General features: G+C 46.4%; 1 protein-coding gene across 3 annotated transcripts in view; it reads right to left on the bottom strand.

The window, feature by feature from the left end:
- The window catches only part of LOC102870396 (chromosome unknown open reading frame, human C18orf8), a 26380-nt gene extending 4877 nt beyond the window's left edge, over nt 1-21503 (bottom strand). For 2 of the 3 annotated variants that reach the window (XM_006903052.1, XM_006903051.1), the window contains exons 1-12: nt 21400-21503; nt 20697-20773; nt 17942-18026; nt 9479-9619; nt 8947-9050; nt 7866-7955; nt 7655-7760; nt 7001-7112; nt 4041-4085; nt 3740-3793; nt 2521-2649; nt 1858-1964 (exon numbers count right to left, since the gene is read on the bottom strand). In XM_006903052.1, the coding sequence (XP_006903114.1) occupies nt 1858-1964; nt 2521-2649; nt 3740-3793; nt 4041-4085; nt 7001-7112; nt 7655-7760; nt 7866-7955; nt 8947-9050; nt 9479-9619; nt 17942-18026; nt 20697-20773; nt 21400-21501 (1152 nt within the window). In that variant the 5' untranslated portion in view covers nt 21502-21503. Of the gene's footprint in view, nt 1-1857; nt 1965-2520; nt 2650-3739; nt 3794-4040; nt 4086-7000; nt 7113-7654; nt 7761-7865; nt 7956-8946; nt 9051-9478; nt 9620-12196; nt 12284-17146; nt 17204-17941; nt 18027-20696; nt 20774-21399 lie in introns of all 3 variants that reach the window. The other variant, XM_006903050.1, reaches the window with a different exon arrangement.

Here is a 21503-nt window from a genome sequence, read left to right as displayed (position 1 = left end):
AACAACAACATACATAATCTATCCAGTTTTTCTCAGTTTTACCCCAACCCTGATGTCAGTCCCATTCTACAACAGTGGCACCATGCAGTATTTGTCCTTTATCTGGGCTTTTTAATGTTAAGCAAGAACTCCCTAAATGTCCATGAATAGGAAAGCTCTGGGGGAAGACACTAACTGCCTGGCCTACCTCTTTTAAAAAAGGTGTTGCTGTCAAACGGATAGGTACTTCATTTGCTTAGGAATCTTATTAAAATGCAGGCCGGCTAGTAGGAGTGGTGATCTGGTGCCATTATTGCTGATCAGTGGGCACCCTCTGAGGGGCTTTACGAAGCACAGTGGACACAGCGGGGAGGAGCACAGAAGAGGCCATTCACCATCAGAGTCCCACAGCTCAGCTCACTGAAGGCGGTACCAGGAGCCCATCCCTGGTGAAGTCAAGGACAGTTACGGTGACGTGCTCCAGGGTAACCTCGCTTCCCTCTGGAGGCTTGTCTACAACTATGACCTTGACATTTACCTAAATGGAGAGTGAAAAGTAAGGCTCTAGAACTTTGGAATTAACTAATCCGATGATAAAACCAGTCTTCATTTTAGCTTCAGAAGATAATGATGTTTTTACAGTCATCACCCTGGCCATCAGAATTCAAATTCCTTGCTGTCCAGGTGGAGCGGCCTCACAGCTGACCCTGCCTGGGTTTCCGAGGCTGTAAATGTCCTGAGAGGAGACTGCTGCTCGTTCTCCTGTGGAGCCTATAGTGCAACCGCCAGAGGGGCGTGGCCTTGGGGGTCAGCAGCCTAACTCCGCCCACCTCCAGCCCCCCATGACTGCACCACCAGAGCGTCCTAACTGGGTGGGAAGCCAAGTGAACTGTTAACAGCCTTTTACATGCGATAGCTGATACATGGGAAATGGCACTCTGGTGGTGCAGTCCACAGCGGCATGTAATGCTAAGCCAAACGCAGTGCCCCCTGGCAGTTCGAATCCACCAACCGCTACAGGGAGAACAACAGAAGAGAAATCTGCTCCATTTACAGCCTCAGAAATCCGCTGGACGGTCAGCTAGGAGGAGGTTCTGACTCAACAGCAATTAGCTAACGTGAAAAACAGTGCTGAGATATAACCCCCCGGAAGAGATGGGCTGATACAGTGACTGGGGCAATGGGGTTTGGTGTGTCAGGGTCAGTGAGACTGGCTCAGGACAGGGCAGGGTTCAGAGCTGCTGAACACAGGGTCACTATACGTCACTGGTGATGCAACGGTCCATTAACAAGTATACCGAATTCCAGAACAAATCCATTTTTATACTTACTACATCCTAAAAGTAAGAGGGAAAAGAAAACCAAAACAAATACATTTCTAACTAGATCTAGACCGGTGTAGGAGCTCCGGAAGTATTGTCTGTAGGCATGCTGCACTGATGACCACGAGGCTGTGCATCTCCAGCAGTTCAAAACCATCAGCCTCTCCGAGGGATGACGGGCAGTCTCTCCTGCTAAGACTTAACGGCCTTAAGAGACTTCAAACGAGGAGAGTGACTATAAGTCAAAACTGACAATGGCAAACGGGTGAGCGAGCCTCCGGTGGAGCAGAGAGATGTATAAAAGCTGAAGCCAAGTCTGTTCTCCAAGAAAAAGGCAGACCAAGGACCCGGCTCCACGTAAGGTCATTGCAGACAGATGAGCAGACGGAGCGAGACACAGCTTCAAGCTCATGGATGCAGGGACTTGGAAAACTTACTCCCAGCCCTTCTGCAGCCTGAGCTCTGGGGACACGTTAACCCTCAGGGATGAGGCTGTATCGCAACTTCACATCTAATCACTCAGAAAGCATACAGAGAGGCCGCCCACGGAACCTACCGTTGTATAACTCTGCTCAGCATCCAGGTACTTCTTATACTCGTGATTGAGTTTATCAAAAACAGTGGCGATCACCGGCAGCGTGGCTCTGTCTGACTCGCCTAACACTGGAGGGGACACAATGTTCAAACACACATCACACCAACATCATGACAACTGCAACATGCAAGCAAACTGCAACACTGACAAAACCAACTCTGGACACGTGCACCTTTAAAGAGCATTCAAAGAAGTATACTTGAGGGGTCTGAAACCTAGAAACCGCTCGTTCACACCTTTCTGCTTGTTAAGAAGAGTTACAGCAGAGGTCAGCAGATCACTCCTAACGTGGATCTGTCCAAGTACGGGGTTACTCAGACTCTTAAAACAACAGAATTTTTAAGGGTGGAAGAGGTTACAAGTAGGTAACTTGTGTGCACCCATGTTTAGGTTTAGTTTAATCGCGAGCAAATGTTTTAAGCCTTTTCTACCAAAATCCCAAGCTGTTTTCTACTTCTCAGCCTTCTCAGGAAGCATTACATAGCCCATCCTTCAAATGAGGAAAGAAGTTATAGGCTGCAGACGAGATGTAACAATGGGGTCCACCTCGCAGGAAGAGGTGCTGGGCAGCTCAGGCCTATAACTAGAATTAGACCAACAGGGGGAAAGAGACCCCCAACTTACTTTGGAAACAGACAGACAGGATGACCATCTTGCACTCTTTTCTCTGGAGGAGAAAGTCCATCAGCCTTCCTTTATCTGGCAAGAGGTTGACTATGGGCTGAAGCTTCACTTGCAAGTTCCACAGGTAACCTGGGTTTAAGAGGCAGCAAAGTTAATAGTGGGATGAAAACTAGAAGTTAGAGAAGCGGTGCCCCTCAACGTTCATGGGGGGTGGGGAGAAGACTGAAAAGCACAGCTAATGGCTTTTTTTTTAGCTTTATTTTACTATTCTTTGTGTGTGTACTGTCAAATCGGATCTGACTGGTAGAGGAGGAGATTGCCCCTCCTTCTCCAGCAGAGTATCTGGTGGATTTGAACTGCATATCTCTGGGACTGCAGTGCAGCTTCTTTCCACTAGGCCACCAGAGCTCCCTATAGCTAATGGCTTCTTACAACATGCAAACACAGCCTGAGACAGTGCAGGTATGCCTCACCATAGCAACCAAACCTGCTGCCTGCCTGGCTGACTCCTCAAAACAAAGTAACCCCTTTGCTCTGAGGCCCATCAATGGTGGGCGGCTGGGTGGTGTCACAGACTGAGTCTGTTTCAACCCACAGCACTCCATGTGACAGGGCAGACCTCTGGCAAAAGCCAATGTCATGCAGAAACACCTTTTTCTACACTGAGAGATAAAAACGCAACAGACGTGAGGAAAGGAGAGCTTTGAGAGCTGACCAAAGACTCGCCACTCTCTGTGTCTAAGGAATTTAAAGTTCTTGGCCACTGAGAGGTTAAGAGCTTGAATCCACCTAGAGGAGAAGGACATGGATACCCCCTCTCGCTCTATTTCCCCCTTTTTTCCCCTTGCTGTCTGCTGTCGAATTGGATCCAACTGGCGCAGGAGGTTGTCCCTCCTTCTCCAGTGGAGCATCTGGTGGATTCAAACTGTGCGCCTTTGGGATTGCAGCGCAGCTTCTTGCCACTAGGTCACCAGAGCTCCCGATACCCTCTGTCTTAAAGAGGTTCCCAGGACTGCAACATCTTCCCTGCAGTTTCCAGCTTCAGAAAATCTGAGCAAGGGTCAAGGGTCAGCCTGAGTCAGTCGCTTCTGACTCGATGGCAAGTTATCTGAGTTTGAGTTAGTAGCTAGGTACTTAATCCCCATGCGAGCAGGGCCCCCCCCCCAAGACCCGGCTGCTACAGCACTGTCTGCTCACGATGTCATGCCCTGTGACCCACCTTGGCTCGCACTGATGATGATGTCAGGCTGGAAGACAATCCAGGATGAGGAATCTATATGTCATAGGAAACTGTGTTCTTAGAGATGAGACCAAAAGTGGGTCCCCTTCCACGGCACTCATGCAGACCCTGAGAAGGTGGGCCCTTGACGGTCGGGAAACCTCCCCCAAAGATGGGCTCCCAAGCCCATCACAGCTCACTAGGGTGGGGTGTCCTCCACACTCCTAGAAACCTGGGTGAGGAAAGAGGAGTTCGCCCATTTCCCATCCAAAGACCCTGCTAACACCTTTTCAAAGGATACAGAGCTTACAGGGAACAGGAGACTGGCTGGTCACGGAAGCAGGACCTATAAAATGAGGACACATGGATGTGCTGTTAGAAAAATGGCACGTGTTAGGATCTGTGGTCTATCCCACCGTCCTTAAACAAGGGGGACCTGGTCAACTACGGACCGTCCACTAACCCGCACAGGAGGATGAGGAACAGGGCAGCGCACCACCTAGTGGTCAGTCCACCACCTAGTGGTCAGTCCACGACAGTGTCTTCCAAGAAGGGACAAGCCTGGCAAGGCCCTGCTCCAGCCAAGGGGGTTTCCAGGAAACCAAGATGACTCAGCATTCATCCCCGGGTCACACTGAAGAACTGAGATAGCTATCCGGATGGTTTAAAGGCCAACACCCAGAAAACTACGGAGGCACCTTCAAACAAAAGTGCTCTGTGGGGTGATTAACTCCTGAAATAATTCACTCCATTCCCATTGCAGGGAGGTCTCGTCTGAGACACAGGTCCACAGAAGCCTCACATGGTGGGGACTCAACCACCAGTCGGAGGCACACAGCCTAACTCGACAAAATAGCCCTACAGACCACAGATGGAAGTACCACCTGGGGCTGTGAGGACAGTGCTGACCGCTGGCTGCGAGCAGGGGGCTTTCCGAGCAGCCCACCCAGAAGCAGGGTGAGGCGAGCCCGGCGGCTGACGACACAGATCGCTGTGACTGTAAGACAGCCTGGTGACCCCAAGGTGACTGTAGACCAGGACCACCGAGCTAATCGGCCGGACCAAATGGGGTTGAGGGCAGCTGGTCTCTCAGCCAGAACAAGTCAGACCGCTGTGACTGTTAAGAGAGCCCAGTGATCTCAATGTGACAGCAGGCCAAGAACACCGGACTAATGGGCCAGACCAAACGGGGTCGAGGGCAGCTGGTCTCCCAGCTGGAGCAAAGCTGCATAAGATTCACAACCCAGCCAGGGCAAGTGCAAAGGGGCTATGAGCCTCCAAAGGAGAAACAAACTGGAAACCACCAATAGTCTTACAGATGCACAGATGCAGAAGTGTCTCTGCAGTTCTCAAGGCTGGGGACGGGGAGCTTCTGAGGGGCTTGGGGTTTCTGCTGGGGGTGACGGGGAACTCTGGGAAATGGGCAGCGGTGACGGTGCACAAGGTGACTGAAATGAACACAAAAATAAACTGTACACTTAAAATGGTTAAAAAAGCAAAATTCACTTCAAACTGCCAGCCTTCGAGTTAGCATCTGATCCCCTAAGCCACTATGTCTTTTAATAAGTATTTTTTTACCACAGTAAATATTCCATTTAAAAGGCACTGGAATCAGGAAATGTTTTACTAATCACATGTTCTAGAAACCCAGAGTAAATGAAATCTGCAATTCCCCTTTTGGATCTTTTCTCCAACACTTTTCTTGTTATGCATTTGTTTTATCATAACCAGCCAATTAAACTAAAACCAAACTGACAACTGCTGAGTCAATTCTGACTCACGTCGGCCCACGTCAGGTTTCTGATGCTGCAAATACCAATGGCACTGCAGCTGCTGGGTTTGAACTGCCAACTTTGGTTAGCAGCCTAACACTTGATCTCAGGGCTCCTAAACTAGCCAATCACCCTGATTCTCTTCGGGTGGATGCCACAGTCAGAAAAGAGCTGGAGGCTTTTAACCTTGACACGATGATTGTGTTTTGTTTTGTTTTTTAAATTCTGTTTTGTTTTTCTAATTCACCAGCAGGCTACCTTCCCATCCCATGTGAGCCGTAAATACATGATTGTCCTTTGACACAATTAGATCTTTTCCTGCCACTATTATTCACCATGAGAAAGAAAGACGCTGGAGAAAACAAAGGCCAAAAGACTCATTCCCACCAGATGCTCTGCTGGAGAAAGAGGGACAATCTCCTCCTGTACCAGTCAGATCCGAATTTGATGGTACACACACAAAAAATAATAAAATAAAATTTTAAAATATTTTTTTTAAAAAAAAGACTCACTCGTGGCGTCTATGAGAACCAGCTCTTTCCTCTTCAGCTCAGCCAGAAAGTGATTAAACTTCTGGCTGATCCTTCCACTGTCTGAGGTACAGAATCCTACAAACCTCCAATGGGGGCCAGTCCAGAGTGGGTCTGGTGAGGCCCCCAGCCTGATCCTGCCCTGCATTCTTCTGAGAAGGTTCAGGGGGCTCTGACTGCAGTGGGGCCGGGCGCCCAATGGATGCCCTTGGATTGGTATTTCTCTTATTAACAGGATCGTACTACTGGAGTTCCAAGGATGCGCACCTACAGGTCCACTTCTGCACGTGAACTACAATAAGCTAAGGCGGGATCAGGTCCCCTTTAAACCAGCAGCCGGCCGGACATTTGTGTTCTGTTCCACTAGGGAAAAGGCAGAAGGAAATGAGGTGGCTTCTATCCTGTGCTCCGAAATCCTGACCTTGTCTCTAACTTCCTACTTGGTACTGTTTCAGGTAGAAGATCTGATTCTCGAGTAACCTTAGAATCATGGCCTTCAGCAGTCACTGTACCATCAGAGTCAGAAAACAGTGTAGTGTTTCTGTAAAAACTGTGCCGTGGAACATCAGGAAGCCAGGAGACAATGCGGCCGGGGCAGAAACCACCAGCAGCAGCCAAGTCAGAGTGGAGTTTTGAGAACTCAGACCAACAAGCTCTTAAGGGCTTATTCTACATGAGAGAAAAAAAAAAAATCCTGCCACTTCAATGAGTAATCACAACTCTTCATTTTAAAGCACTGAGATGAGAAATCTATTTTCTTTAGACAAAGATTTGTTCATCTTATAAGCAGCTTCTACCATGTAAGTAAAGCTTCTAGGATCAGTGAGATTATTCACCACCCCCCACTTTGGGAAACTGAACAGTGTAATGAACAGATGGGGGCTCTGCCTATAGCCTCCTGGGGCCACACTAAACCGGATTCCCAAAGATCACAGCAAGAGGCAAATAGGGTGTCTCACCTGCCATGGGGATCTGGTAGGGCTGAATTGATCTTGGGGGGAGCACAGGGTGATGGACTGTAAGGGCCCCGTCAAACTCGCCCCTCAGCTTGATGTCAAATATGACAGACGTCTAAGCACAGAGAGAGAAAATGGTTACACCAAACACATCTGGCCTGCCACTGCAGCTCAGGTTCGAGTCTCAATCTGCATTCCTCATTGCAGACAGGACAGGCTACCTCCTATGTGAGCAGGTATCTGCCCCAGCTCCCACCTGCCGTGTAGATAAATGGCTTTTTATCTGCCCAGGTAACAGCTAAGGAGAAATGGGGCCCTCTCTACTCTCTGGGACCACACATGATCAAACACTCAGCACACAGTGGCTCTCTCTGCAGCCAATGCCCAGCTTAGGTGACTTGACCAGTTAAGTGACTTGACCAGTTACCTGTCCCAGAAGCTAGACCTTGTCAGGTGCTACGTGACTATGATTATCAATCACTGCTTCTTCTAGACCATTTAGAATGAACTAAATCCCAAATTCCACCTGGAAGGCAAAACTTATCATAAAAGGTCCTGTCTACCCCTCCTTTGGAACGTCTTGTGATTTTTTCACAGTTCATTTTTAAGTCACCCTAACTGGTGCAGACGAGATGGGAATCCTTCTACAGCTCATACCTCCGTGTCCTGGTGGTGAACGACTATCAAGTTGTCCACCACGTTCAGGGCAAACTTCCCCGTCCTATTCAACTTCAGTATGTGCATCTTTTTACAGGTACCTTCTCTGCAAAATAACAGATAGGTAAAAATAATTTAAAAAAAAAAAAGATCATGAAGCTTGAGTTCCGACTTTGAAATCAGAGGCAGAGGGCAGAAAGCAGGGAGTTACCGTGGTACATGGTAGAGCACCACCTCCGCTCCGGTGCTATTGGATGTCCGTGAGTGATGCCTCAAGAAGAGAACATAAAGCTGTCCATATCTAATAGGGGAACAGAGACACAAGTCACACCTGGCCACTTAGAAGGCGCTGGTTAACGTCACTGTAAGACACTCATTCAACCAATTCTTTGTATCCAAATGTGCACAAAAGAAATACAATCAGTCAGAAAATGCCGACGGCCAAGTGCAGAGTGGAATGAAAAATGGAACACAGCTGCTCACAAATTCTTTCGGGGGGAAAAAAACTCCACAAACTTATACAGAGACAGAAGAGGAAAAAAATTGCTCCTAGTTAGCTCTGAGTGATAAGGCAAGCTGATTTTCCACTTAAAAGTTCTCTAGTCAGAAATCTAATCAATCCTTATTTTTAAGCCTCATCTTATGGTAACCCTGTACAGGCCAGCTCCTGCGTGGTGTCTCTACCCTGGGAGGCTTTCTGTGATGTTCTAGAACACTGCACTGGGCTGGCGACACGAGGTGGGGGAGGCCAAGATGGGGGTCCGGGTCCCAACTCCAGAGAAGGGCTCCCTGCTTACTTGTTTCTTAAACTGGTTTCTAGTCTCTTAATTTAAAAAATATGTTTGAACACTAGAAACATATTACTTTCTTATTCTGCCCAGTAATATTTTATTTCTTTATATACATATACACACACACATACATATATATACACACATACACATATACACACACATACATATATATGTATATTGTGTATATATAAAATAATCCCTGAGAAGACTTAAATCTCAGAAAATGGGGGGGGGGGAATTCCAACATCGGATGATATCTAAGAAATAAACTGGTTCAATGTCCTCATTTTATCAGCCTAGAAAGGTTAACAACCTTCCATGGTATCACAAGGCTGGCAGGTTAAGAAAGATAGCGGGCCTGTGATGGTCATAAAATGTAGGGCGCTTGTCCCTGTGCTCGAGGGGGTCCTGTGGGAAGGGCCCCACGCAGTGGGGCAGCCTCCCAACGCAACCACTCAAGGCGATTACAATAAAGCAGCTCTCTCAGCGCAGACGTACATCGTAGCCATCGCCATGTCTCTTTCGGAAAGGCTGAGTTTCGTTGACTTGGGTGCGGCGGGCAGTTCAATCTCAAACTTGGGCAGCTTGGACATAGTGACACCCTGTTTCAGGGGGGAAAGAGTTCTAGGAAAAGTTTATTACAACCCTTTAGGTATTCTCTACCCCCGGCATCATAATGCTTTCTCTGGATCAGACTGCTAACTGAAAGGTCAGTGATTCTAATTCACCCAGGCACCCGAAGAGAGAAAGGTGGGCTGTCTCCTCCCACACAGATTTACAGCCTTGGAGCCCTAATAGAGGGTCGTGCTGAGCCAGACTCCACTTGATGGCAGTGAGTCTTACGCATTCTTGCTTCGTCTTTGTAAAGTCATGTACACATACTGTACACATACCTTCTGCCTTTCTGGATCTCCTATAGAAAGGACAGATTTACTCACTGGCCTCATTCAGGGAGGTGAAAGGATGGGAGAGGATGCCCTCTGGTGGTCAGAAGTGTTGCTGCTCTCGTTAGAGGACTTCACACTCTTACCCTAAAATAAAAGGGCTGCAGGACGTTGCCAAGGACGGTGGTGGACAGCAGGATGACAGCGCTCTCGGGGCAGTACATGTACCAATTCACGTTGATGTTCTGACTCTTCAGCAGTTTCAGATTCCGTTTCTCTGGTAAAACCTGAAACCACGTTCAAGAAACAAAACTACTTAGAAATAACAATCAGAAGATTGGTGCACTAAATGAAAAAAAACCTAAACCACCAACACAAAATTAAATCAGAAACTACTATTTTCACTAATTACAGCTAACACTGATAGAACTCTGTGCTTGGCACTTTACGTATCTAACAGGAGGCTGTCATGAGCTGTACTCGACATTAAAAAAAAAAAGATTCAAAGAGGCTGGAATCCACCAGATTAACACATCAGAGATAGCCTGGGGGGCTGCCTCACTCCTAAAGCCTATCTGAGCCCCTAATTTCTTCAGCACCATATAAGAACAAGGAGGATCAACAAATTGTTACTTATTTAAGAACTGTCAAAGATGAACCCACAGCAGAGCTCTGTACACTGAACGGCTGGCTATTGCCCGGCCTGCAGCTCCCAGCCAGCCTGGTCTCCACCTTGACCCCGGGCTGCACTGTGCCCGGGACAAGCTCACTTTTGCTAGAAGACGTGTTCAAGAAACTCTGGATGCAAACTTGTTCTTTCATAATGAAGCTGCATCTTAAAGAGAGTCTGATACACTAAGACATGCTGGATAGAGACCCCTGGGCCCCAAAACCAACACGGACCTCATCACGCTGAGGAACTGACTGGAAAGTCAGGGTGGGAGGCATGAAATCAGAACAATAAAATAGGGATGGGTATGCAGATGATAGTTTGAGATAATGAAAACACTATGTCTTTACTAAAAATGCTATGTCTTGGGTCAGGCACATATGCTCCTGAGAAGTGAGGAGGACTGGCCTTGTACTTTGGGCATGTTATCAGGAGGGGACAGTCTTTGGAGAAGAACATGATGTTTGATAACACAATCAGTGAAAAAGAGGAAGCCTCTCAATGAGATGGAATGACAGAGTGGCAGCAGCAATGACTCCAACAGAACGAATGGCCTTGAGCAGGGTGTAGGGGTCCCTCTGTGTTGGAACTGACTCAACGGCATCTAACAACAGTTATTCTGAAGGATTATAGGTGACTTTTTACTTTCCTAAGACATTCTATACAGAAAGTAAAGTCACCTACGTTGTTGTTGTTGCCATAGAGTTGGGCTCAACTCACAGTGACTCTGTGAACAAAAGACCTAAGGCCTTTCCATAGCTATCATTGTTTCCCCAAATTCCTAGAGTTTCCAGAGGCATATGATTTAGGAAGTAGATGCCACTCCTGCTTCCAAACCTGTTTTACAACTGGGAGCTAACACTGTCTACAATAGGAAACCATTCTGGTATTTGATACCCCAATGGCACAGGGTTCAGCATCACAGCAAACCCAAGTTCTTCATACTGCACATTGCCAAAGAGTGATGTACAAAGTAGAAGAGTGTTCCTCCAAATACAACAGCACTAGTTTCATTTAGCAGTGGTTAAGTGTCATCAAGTCAAATACGACTGAGAGTACGCTTTGCACAAAAGACCTGAACTCAATTCTATAACTAACTTAATTTCTGTATATTTAGAGATTTTATAGTTTCCGGAGGCATCTAGTTTAGGAAGTGGATGCACTCCTGCTTCCCAGCATAAATCAATCTGGAAACTCATCCAAACACTGCACATAATGAGTAATCACTATGGTATTTGACAAGACTATGAAACAGTGTGCAGCATCACAGCAACACCAAGTTGTTCAGTTCAGCAATTAGACAAAAGATTGCTGTATCATTCACGGAATATTCATTCAAAAATTAATAAACTCTGCTGGGTTTAAAGCCACACCTTTGAGCAGGCCTGTACCCTAGGCAAAGATTCAAGGACACCCGCTCTTGGAGGGAAAAGAGCAGTAATACACATCAAACACGACTCCAAAAAAAATAAGACCCCCAAATCCTCCCTTACATGCCCATCAGGACTGCCATCAAGATGCAGCAAACAGCCAAACTCAAAAAGTCACCTATAATCTTTCAAAATAACTGTTGTTTAGATGCCATTGGGTCAGTTTGACTAGATGGTACACAACAACAAGTCTTGTAATGCTGGAATATTTTATAAAAACGCATGTCTTCTTTGTAACTAGAAAGCTCTGGTGGCTTAGTGCTAAGGAACTGTGCTGCCAACCCAAAGGTATAGGGTTCAAATCCACCAGCTGCTCTGTGGAAGAATATGGACAATTTTCTCCCATGCAAGTTACAGCCTCTGAAAGCTCACTGGAGGGTCAGCTGAGTCAGTTTTGATTCGACAGTAAACAACAATATTTGTAACTAAGGAAAAAGATTAAAAATCTAAGGAAGAGATTTTATAAAGTGCTAGAATCTATAAACATATCTTTAATACTGAATGTAAAAGGCTTGTAAAGCTCCTCAACCCTTGAACTTTTCCCTTCACCACTGCCAAAGAGTTAATGGCATCTCACTGCAACCCCTTTCCAGGATTTGGGAGCTGTCAATCTTTATGGAAGGAAAATATCTGTCTTTCTCCCTTTGAGAACCAGGAGATTTGAACCACCAGCCTTTGGGTCAGCTGCCTGCCACTTTAAGCACTCAACTATTGGCACTCCTCCTTGAACTTGTCCCAGCAAATGTAAGTGGGAAACACAATACCTGGTAAAATTCAATTCCTTGATCTGTTATAAAGACAATTTCAGTAGAACTGGTCCAGCAGAATCCTAAGATGTTGGCATTCTTGGTCTGAAAAGAATTACAGATTTCTTTTAAATTAAAAAGCAAAACTTATTTTTATAATTTGCTTCCCTAACAGAATAAATAACATATAACTCTCTTGAAAAGCTTAAAATGTTCCCCTGGATTTGTAAAAAACTCAACTAATTGCTATGGAGTTAGAGCTTACAGCTGACCCTCCAGATCTCCGGAGGTGTCAATCACCTGGGAGGAGATATACCATCTCTTTCTCTTGGAGTCACGGGTGGATTTGAACCACCAGAGCTCCCTACTCCACTATCACTACACCTTGCACACAGTTTCTCTAATTTCCCTTCATTCACTAAAGCACTTAGATCTTAATTTCTTCTGCATAGCAGAGGAGAGGAAAAGAGACTGAGATTTTCAGAAAGGTGGTAACTGATCAGAGCTTCTTTTTTTTTTCTTTTAAATGTGCTTTATTTCAGATTCCAGTGATCTGAGTGAAAATGAATGACATGGATGCCTTAAAGATCGTTGTTCTGACATCATAGGATCAAGCCAGGCCTCTTAAAGGGTGGTCAAAGGGAATGAGGTAAAAGGAACGTGGGAAGGGGCTGGGAGTGGCATTTCCAGGGATCTGATAAAAGCTGTTCCATGATGTCTCTCCTGTGACAATGGCCAAATGTCCTATGTTTGACATTCGAGGTTTCCTTGCTGACAATGCGTTCTTCAAGGAATTGTCTACGGTCTTTTTTTTTGTTCAGGGTGGTTTGATTGCAAATCTTTAGTTCCTGGAATAACAGCCTCACAAATATCTAATCAATCATGTTAAAGACTTTCCACAGGCAACTTCCACTCTTGTCTGAGGAGTCAGGTTAAGGACCTTCCATGGGCAAATTTTACTACCATCCTGAACTACGTCTGTCCAGTTAGGTTAAAGAACTCTACACAGACAATTCTCACTACTGTCATAAACTCACAAACTATGTCTGAGTTCCTCCCACCATCCTTCCCCACGGACTGCATGACTATTTCTACAAGATTTAAGAGATTAGCTTTATGTGAAAACTACTGGTTTGTTGCTTTGCAATTTAGGGCTGAGCGTGGCTCTACTGGGCTCACAGCCATCAAATCAGGGCCGAAAGAGAGCAGACGAAATCCAACAGCAGATCCCTGTGGCACATAAAGAAACAGACGAAAGGTAGCTCATGCTTCACAGAGACTTGTGATGCATGGAAATGATGAGAAGTGCAAAACACTATTTGTACTCAGTTATAGATTACAGGGTATACAGACAAAGCACATCAAAGGGCTTCAGTTGTGATTAGAAAACTTGCCAGTTCCTTCTGCTGTTACTGTTGGCATGGGCCGAGTTGACCGCGACTCACAGCGACCCTATGAATGGGAGACCTGACCCCGGCCCTGTCCTCACCACCCTCACCCCCCCCCGCCCCTGTTCTGCTCGAGCCCACTGTGCTCCAGACACTGTAAAGTCATCTCACCGAGGATCTTCCTCTCTCAGGCCAAACTAAAACCCCTTCTCTTAAAAAAATGTGATAGGAAAAAGGATTCCCTTTTTGTTATTCTATCAGTTGTAAAAAAGACAGCCCTTCCTGCTCAAGGTAGTGTTAATTTCAAACTATTACAGGGTACTTAAGAAAGAAATCCCTTCTACAACCAGGAGAAGATAAAATAGATGAATGGGACCATCTAAGAATCAAATCCCTTTTAAATTTTGCTATTCTGACCGGGGTGAGATATCCCATGGTTGTTTTGATTTGCATCTCTCTTAGAGCTAGGGATTATGAACATTTCTTCATGTGCTTGTTGGCCATCCCAATGTCTTCTTTGGTTAAGTGTCTGTTCATATCCTGTGCCCATTTTTCAATCGGATTATTTACCTTTATCTTGTTGTCGTGCTGAAGTATTTTATAAATTCTAGACATATAAGTCCTTTATCTGAGATGTCATTACCAAATACTTTTTCCCAAGTCCGTGAAGATTGTGGAGAAACTGGAACCCTTATTCACTGTTGGTAGAAGTGTAAAATGGTGCAACCACTGTGGAAGGCGGTATGGCACTTTCTCAAAAAGTTGCAAATAGAGATACCATTTGACCCAGCAATTCCACTACTGGGAATATACCCTAAAGAGACCATAACTGCCACCCAAGCAGATATATGCATACCCACGTTTATCACGGTTTTGTTCACAATTGCAAGGAGTTGGATACAACCTATGTGCCCATCAACAAATGAATGGATAGATAAGCTGTGGTATATTCACACAATGAAATACTATCTGCACTGAAAAACAAGGAATTCATGCAATATTATTCAAAATGGGTGACCCTGTAAAATATTATGTTCAGTGAAATATCTCAGTCACAAAGGGACAAATACTACATGGTGCCACTGTTACAAAACAAGACTGACATCAGGGTTGGGGGGAGACTGAGAAAGATTGGATAAATAATGTATACTGCATTGAAACAGATGAGGGAGAAAACTGTTTAAAAGGTATATGTGATTAGGTATTGTCATGACAGGAGTTCAGAGTGAAGGCTGCATAGTGGGATGGATTTGGGGGGAGGGATTGTAAAACAATGAAAGAACTTTTACTTTTTAAAGAGAAACGTGTGGGCAGGGAGAAAAGCGCAACAATGAATGAATGGAAATCCAAAGTCTCTAAATTTTCATTAAAATTAATAAAATTTAAAAAAAAAAAAGCAATTCCTTTCCTCCTGTACTATGGTGTAACCAGGGAGCTGTGGTGAGGAGCCACGCCGGGCAAACCCACCAGCTGCTTCGTAGAAGGTAGATCAGCAGTCTCCTCTCATGCGATTTACTGCCTCTGAAACCCACTAGAGGGTCAGCTACGAGTCGGTCCCAGCTCATCAGTACACAACAATAACAACAACAAGGGGCTCTAAGGGATTCATTTTCTATTACTCAGCTTTGCACTCTCTTTGGTTCCTGGCTTTCCTGATCTTGGTACCAGGGTGGTGGCCCCTCTCTGGCTGCTTCCTGTGAACACGGGTGTGCAGTGATCAGAGCTTCTTCTTGCTCTTTACCACGCAGTCAGAACTGACTCACAGCTGACCCTCCAGCAGGTTTTCAGAAGCAGTAAACTCAACAGGAGGAGACTGTCCATTCCTTTGTCCTGTGGAGTAGCTGGTGGATTCCAACTGCGAGCCTTTGGGGTGCAAGCGATGTCCCTCGCCACTAAGCCACCAATGCTCGCTGACCAGAGCTTCCAGGTATCAGTTTTAAAGAATCAAAATTCAGTTGGCATTTTTAGTCAACTCAGTATGAAAAACTGGCAGTATAAAAAAACCATTACAATGAGTAACGGTTTCCTCACACTGTCTACTTGATGGCCAACAGCACCATGTGCCTGAGACTGGTGAAGCCCCACAGGACAACAGCAAGGTCACACGGAGAGGGACTGTGGGTCAGCAAGGGCCTGAGCCCACCCTGCACTGCACTCAGCAACGCCATGAAGAAGCTACATAAAGCCAGGCGCAGCCAGCGTGTGTCTACTCCCGGGGTACCCCCTTCCTACCCACACCGACTGCCTGGCCTGATCCAGCATCCCCGGAAAATCTAATTAGTGTGGCTTAGCCTACACCTGGGAAAGCAAGAACAAAGGGGCAGGACAAGGGCAAGAAAACATCGTCCAGGAGGGAAAGGACTCTTGCAAAAGCCTCAGGGGAAGCAGCTCTAGCAGGAGTGTTTGCCGCCAGACCACAGCTGTCCCTGTGTAGACAGGGCGATGGTGACAGCAGGCGCCACCTCCCACCACCACCCCTCACCAGTGCTGATCTCCAACACCCATCAACACAGAATCCGCCCAGCTCCGCTTAACTCACTCTCTCTCACTGCTGTGGAGCCAGAACTGACCCACAGCTAACCTTCCAGTGGGTTCTCAGAGGCTGAAAGTCACACGGGGGAAGCTGTCCATCTTCCTCCCAGGGAGCAGCTGGAGGATTAGAACCAGCGCAATTCCCTCCCACTAGGCATTCAGAGATCCCTCGACTCTGCTTCAGAGACAACAGGCTCAGAAAAACTGATCAACATCACAGGGCTGACAGGTAGCCAGCCTCGGTATTAGGACAACTTCAAGTGTGTGTGCTCCACCGGTGCACTGCTCTGACCACCGGGCCACAGAGCGTTGAATGCCACATGCACACGACCACACCTTGAAAGCCACAAGACCACAAAACACTAAACACCACGAGACCACACAACCACACAACACTGAACACAATGAGAGGATATGTCCACACAACACTGAACGCCACGAGGCCACACAACCCTAAGTGACAGGAGACCACACGACCACACAACACTGAACGCCATGTGACAATGTTCATACAACACTGAACACCATGAGACCACACAACCACACAACCCCGAACAACATGAGACCACACAGCCACACAACCCTGAATGCCATGAGACCACACAAGTAAACATTATATAATCACACAGTGCTGAATAGCATAGCACTAAACATCACACAACACAGTACCCAATGTCATGTGTGCTGGTGTGGTCAACACTGAGTATCAGCTGAATGACCACGTGATCCACACAGTGTTGAATACCACAAGACCACACGATGCTGAACACCACACAACCACATGACCTCACAACCCACGCCGTCCTGAACACCACATGAGCCAGCCACATACCACGGACCACCATGACGGACTACACGACCTTCACAGAACTGTGCACCAGAGGACCACACAACACTAAACACCATCTGCCACATGACAACACAATAAATGACCACCACATGAATACACACACACAAACACTGCGCACCACATAACCCATGAACACCCCAGAACCACAAGACACGCACAGCAGTGACTGAGGCCAGCGAGCACGGGCCACGTCCATACCTTGCATTCCTGTGTGTACTCCTGCTGAGAATTATCAGGGATGAAATTAGAAAAGTCCTGAAAGAGAAAAAAAACATACCACCAAACCACATGGAGAGATTTGGATCAAGTAGCACAGCCCCAGCCTATCCGGGTAACCAAGATTTAAAAAAAAAAAAATCTACAAAATCCCAAAGACCACAAAGATAGAAATACCAATGTGGATATTCAGCCCACTTCACTGCAGCAGGTTTACCAATTTTAAGTGTTATTCCAAGTATTTGGTTCATTCTGTTAGTTTATAATTTGATTTTTAAATCCTCAAATGGTTCACTTCATTCCTCAGAGGGCTGTTTTCACAGAAGTGTTTTGCTACATCACACAAGAGGCTTTCCAGAAATTTTAACAATCGTAACTAAAGGGAGAAATCCACACAGGATTCTAGTCAGTCCTCTTCCTTATAGTTTTGTCTCTCCAGCCAGCTTCCCTAATGTAACGCTGAGTATTCAGTGCTTTTAAATCTCACAATCAAATTCATAAAATTGTCAAAAATATACCTCACATAGCTTACGCTTCATGCAATGAAACCAACAAAAAAGATGAGGTTCCAAGTTACTTTTTTAAAAAAACAAACAAACTTACAAGTTAAAAAAACCCCTACAAACTAGGAACAGCTTTCTTTTTACCCATTCAAATCCCTTTCTCATCTTCAAGAATGCTACACGCTCAAATAATAGACCAATTAACACTGGAATTTTGCACTTCACCCTCTTCTAAATGCACTTCCTTTCTGCTACAAGTAAAGGTACGTCTTACCACAGTCTTTGAGGTCCTCTGAACGGCCAAAATCTTATTTTCTAGGGAAAATTTAATGCACTTCACTTCTCCTTTATCTTCCATTCTTTAAGAAAGAAAATATTAAAGAGTTAAATTTAAGAACTAAATTCCAACTACTATCATTTTGTGAGAAGACAAAAGACAAGATAAATACCTAGAAAGTCACAAGTCCCCATTTAAAATTAAAACGGAATTTTTTTTTCCTTCAGGAAATTGTGTCCTTTATGCTTTTTCTCCCCTGCAACTATGTACAGAGAAGATAAAAAATATACAAGACCTGCATTTAATTTTAATCACAGAACTTCTTCGCAACAAAATTCAATTGGTAGCCAAGCTGATGGAGAAACCCAAAATAGTACAGACAATAAGAACTGGAGAACTAAGACCGTAGTGAACTTCTCATCTAAGAATTGTTCCATTCAATTATCAACCCAGCTCACTGACTCAAAGGTGACCGACTGGCCATGGGTTTCCTCCGAGCCTGTAAATCACACGGGAAGGAGACTGCCTATCTTTGTTACAGAAGCTGCTGGTGGATTTGAACCACCAGAGAGGCTCAGCCTTCTTAGGTCAGGAATGCCATTCCCCATGGAATAAGCCACCAGGGCTCCCTAAAAATTTTTAGGCTACATTTGTCCACACAGCTACCTTCTGGATCAATCACTGCCTTCACAGTGCTTCTGGACAGCGGGTCTGCCCTTTCACAACCCACAAAGCTTCTGAACAGCGGGTCTGCCCTTTCACACCCCACAATGGCAACACACGAGATGACACCCCTACACGCAGTACTTCAGAGATGCCACAAACACGCTCAGAAGTGAACTCAAGGGAAAATTCTAAGGGCTGTGGAAATATGGAAATATCCTGACTGTGACAATCGCCTCATACCAAAACTCATCAAACTGCTTATGTACAAAATGTGTACAGTTTATCCTATGTCAAATATACCTCATTAAAGGTTTATAAAGGGGAAAAATGTTAACCAAATAACATTGCTTGTAAGCCCTACCTAGCCCCTAAATCTGGACCATGGTGTCACTGTCATTTTTCATGTCTTACTGACCAACTCGCCTGGCCTATGACAGCTGGGACGCCTCTGCAATGCTCCTCACGTGGTGCGGCCCTAGTTCCACTTTTCACCGCCTCTGCCCCAGAGTTCCACATCTGTGCATTAACACAGGTCCCCCTCTGGACCCTGAGAGGCAAGCTTCACCTCACATATTTTGGGCATGTTGTCAGGAGGCTCAGTCCTTGGAAAAAGACATGATGATGGGAAAGGTGGAGGGCAGAGAAAGAGAGCAAAAGCCATAACACAATGGACTGAAACAGTGACTGTAACAGGCTGGAGCACATCAGAGACGGTGAGGACAGGCCCGGATAAGGCAAGGGTCAGAGCTGTTGTTCATAGGATCACTACGAGTTAGTCTACTTGATGGCACCTAATAACAATTACCTCAATGCTGCCAACAACACTGTATCCCAAATACGATGACCACTCCTCACCTAGAAAACTCTCCCCAAGATGAAGCCCAGATTCCACAGCAGACTACAGAACCGTTCAACCAAGCCCTGCGTGGCCACCATCACCCCTTCCTCATAGATACCCCAATCTTCAGTCACACAGACCTGCAGTTCCTCAAACACCACGGATGTTCCCCTCTGCACGTGGTGGCCCTTCGATGTGGAAGGCCTGCCCTCTTCTCCACCTCCAGAGACCTGTGTGGCCGTTAAAACCTTGCTCAAATGTTGCCTCTTCTGTGAGGCCTTCCTCTCCTGGGCCGTGGACTTGTCTAGCCCACCTAAGATAAATGTCCCTTCACTTCTGTGTGCTTACAATTCTTTGAGGCCAGCACTCACATGTCTCCCACACTGAATCTGTGAATTCCTCTAAAGGGGGCCAGACTCACCCCAAACTGTCATATACCTGGTGCCTAGCATATGACCTCCAATCAAATGTTTGCCTAACAAATGTCAAGCAAAAAGACTGATTCATTCCTCCACTTTTAAAGCACTTTGCTACTATTATCATAGGCCAACTGCCAAAAAAAAAGAAAAACCACACCCAAATAAAAAAAAAACCAACATAAACCCCCAAGCAAAAACTAAAACAACAATTAGAAAATGCCAAACTTTTCCAAAGTCTCATCCATAAATTCAAAGTCTTTCTCTCCTATAAACACAGCAGTCAGTTAAGATACCCAGATATTTTATCACTTAAATCGGGTCACTTCTGAAAGCGAAAGTGCTCTGTTTATAATTAGACCAGTTCAGCCTTGCGAACTAAGACATCAACTATGTGCAGAAGCCACGGCTTTCCTGATATGCACCATTACTGGGGAAACATTAACCCAGGAATCTCCCCCATCTACCCAAAACTCCGCAGACCTGGGCTAAGCAGGCAAACCAAGGCTGCCTCTCCCCACAGCAAGCGCATAGTGCCCTAGTTGACTCATTTAAGCGCCGGGAAGTTGGTGCCCTACTTTGGAGTATTTAGCCTCACAAATCAACAGGGAGCCACTCCACGCACTTCCAGCTGCCAGCAAGTCCTCTCTGCACCACCAGGCTGTACAGAAGGTGTGTGCTTCCTCTGTCCCCCACGCAGGGATCCGACACACACTTCCGCCAGCTAAGGGGTGCGAAAGGCCAACATTTCCAAACCACCTTCAGAATGAGGAACAGAAAAACCACCTTGTTTGCACGCCCCAATAATTCTGAACATTTCCACACTGTTTACCTAAATGAAATGGGGTTCCGATCGTCGGGTCCTTTCACTACAACCCCAGTAGCGCCTCCAGATCGGACGGCAAACACCTGAGAGGGAGGAGAGAGGCGATGTTAGGGGTCTGAATTCTGAATCAGGGCTCAGACACCAAAAACCACCACCCACAAGTGACTGTTGGCAACGACACACCGACCCTGGCTCAACTAAGTTAAGAGGCTTGTACGAATCTGCGCAAGCTAAGGGGTTTGTGTGAATGCTGAGATCATGGAGAAAGAAGAGGACAGTGACTCTGCAAGAGCTGCCCAGCGTACATGGCCGGGTCAGGGTCCCCAAGACCCCGAGTCTGTGGGTCGCCCGAGTGAGGGGTCTGGGACATTGGAATAGGAGCACTGTCCCTCTTTCCAAATTCCGAGAATAAGGGGACCTCAATGTCTACTCCTTTGACTGTACGTCGATTAGGAGTTTGGACATCAAAAGACGCCCAGAAAGGCCAAGGGATCGCAGGTCGGCGCCCCGCTTTCACTTTGCAAGAGGGAGCCGGCCTATCCCACGGCCTCCTCCCGTGCAGCCCGGGATGGAGCTGCGCCCGTTCGCGGCCGGGACGGGAGGGAGGCCGGGCCTGCTCCCAGGGCCCCGATGCGCGCGCGGGGACCCTCTCGGCGGACGCAGCTTTGGCCTCGCTGGCAGGGAAGAAAAGTGCGGGGCCCGCCCGTACCTGCTTGTTGGCCTCATCAAAGAAGACGCAGTTGACCGGGTTCGCCTTCTCGAATTGCACCGGCCGGTCGCTGAGCTCCAGGTAGTAGTCCTCCTCGCCCATGG

Source organism: Elephantulus edwardii, unplaced genomic scaffold (assembly GCF_000299155.1).
Source record: "Elephantulus edwardii isolate Elephantulus edwardi_28Jun2011 unplaced genomic scaffold, EleEdw1.0 scaffold00501, whole genome shotgun sequence".
NCBI lineage: Eukaryota > Metazoa > Chordata > Mammalia > Macroscelidea > Macroscelididae > Elephantulus > Elephantulus edwardii.
Note: the sequence above shows the minus strand (reverse complement) of the source record. Positions and strands in the feature narration are given on the sequence as shown.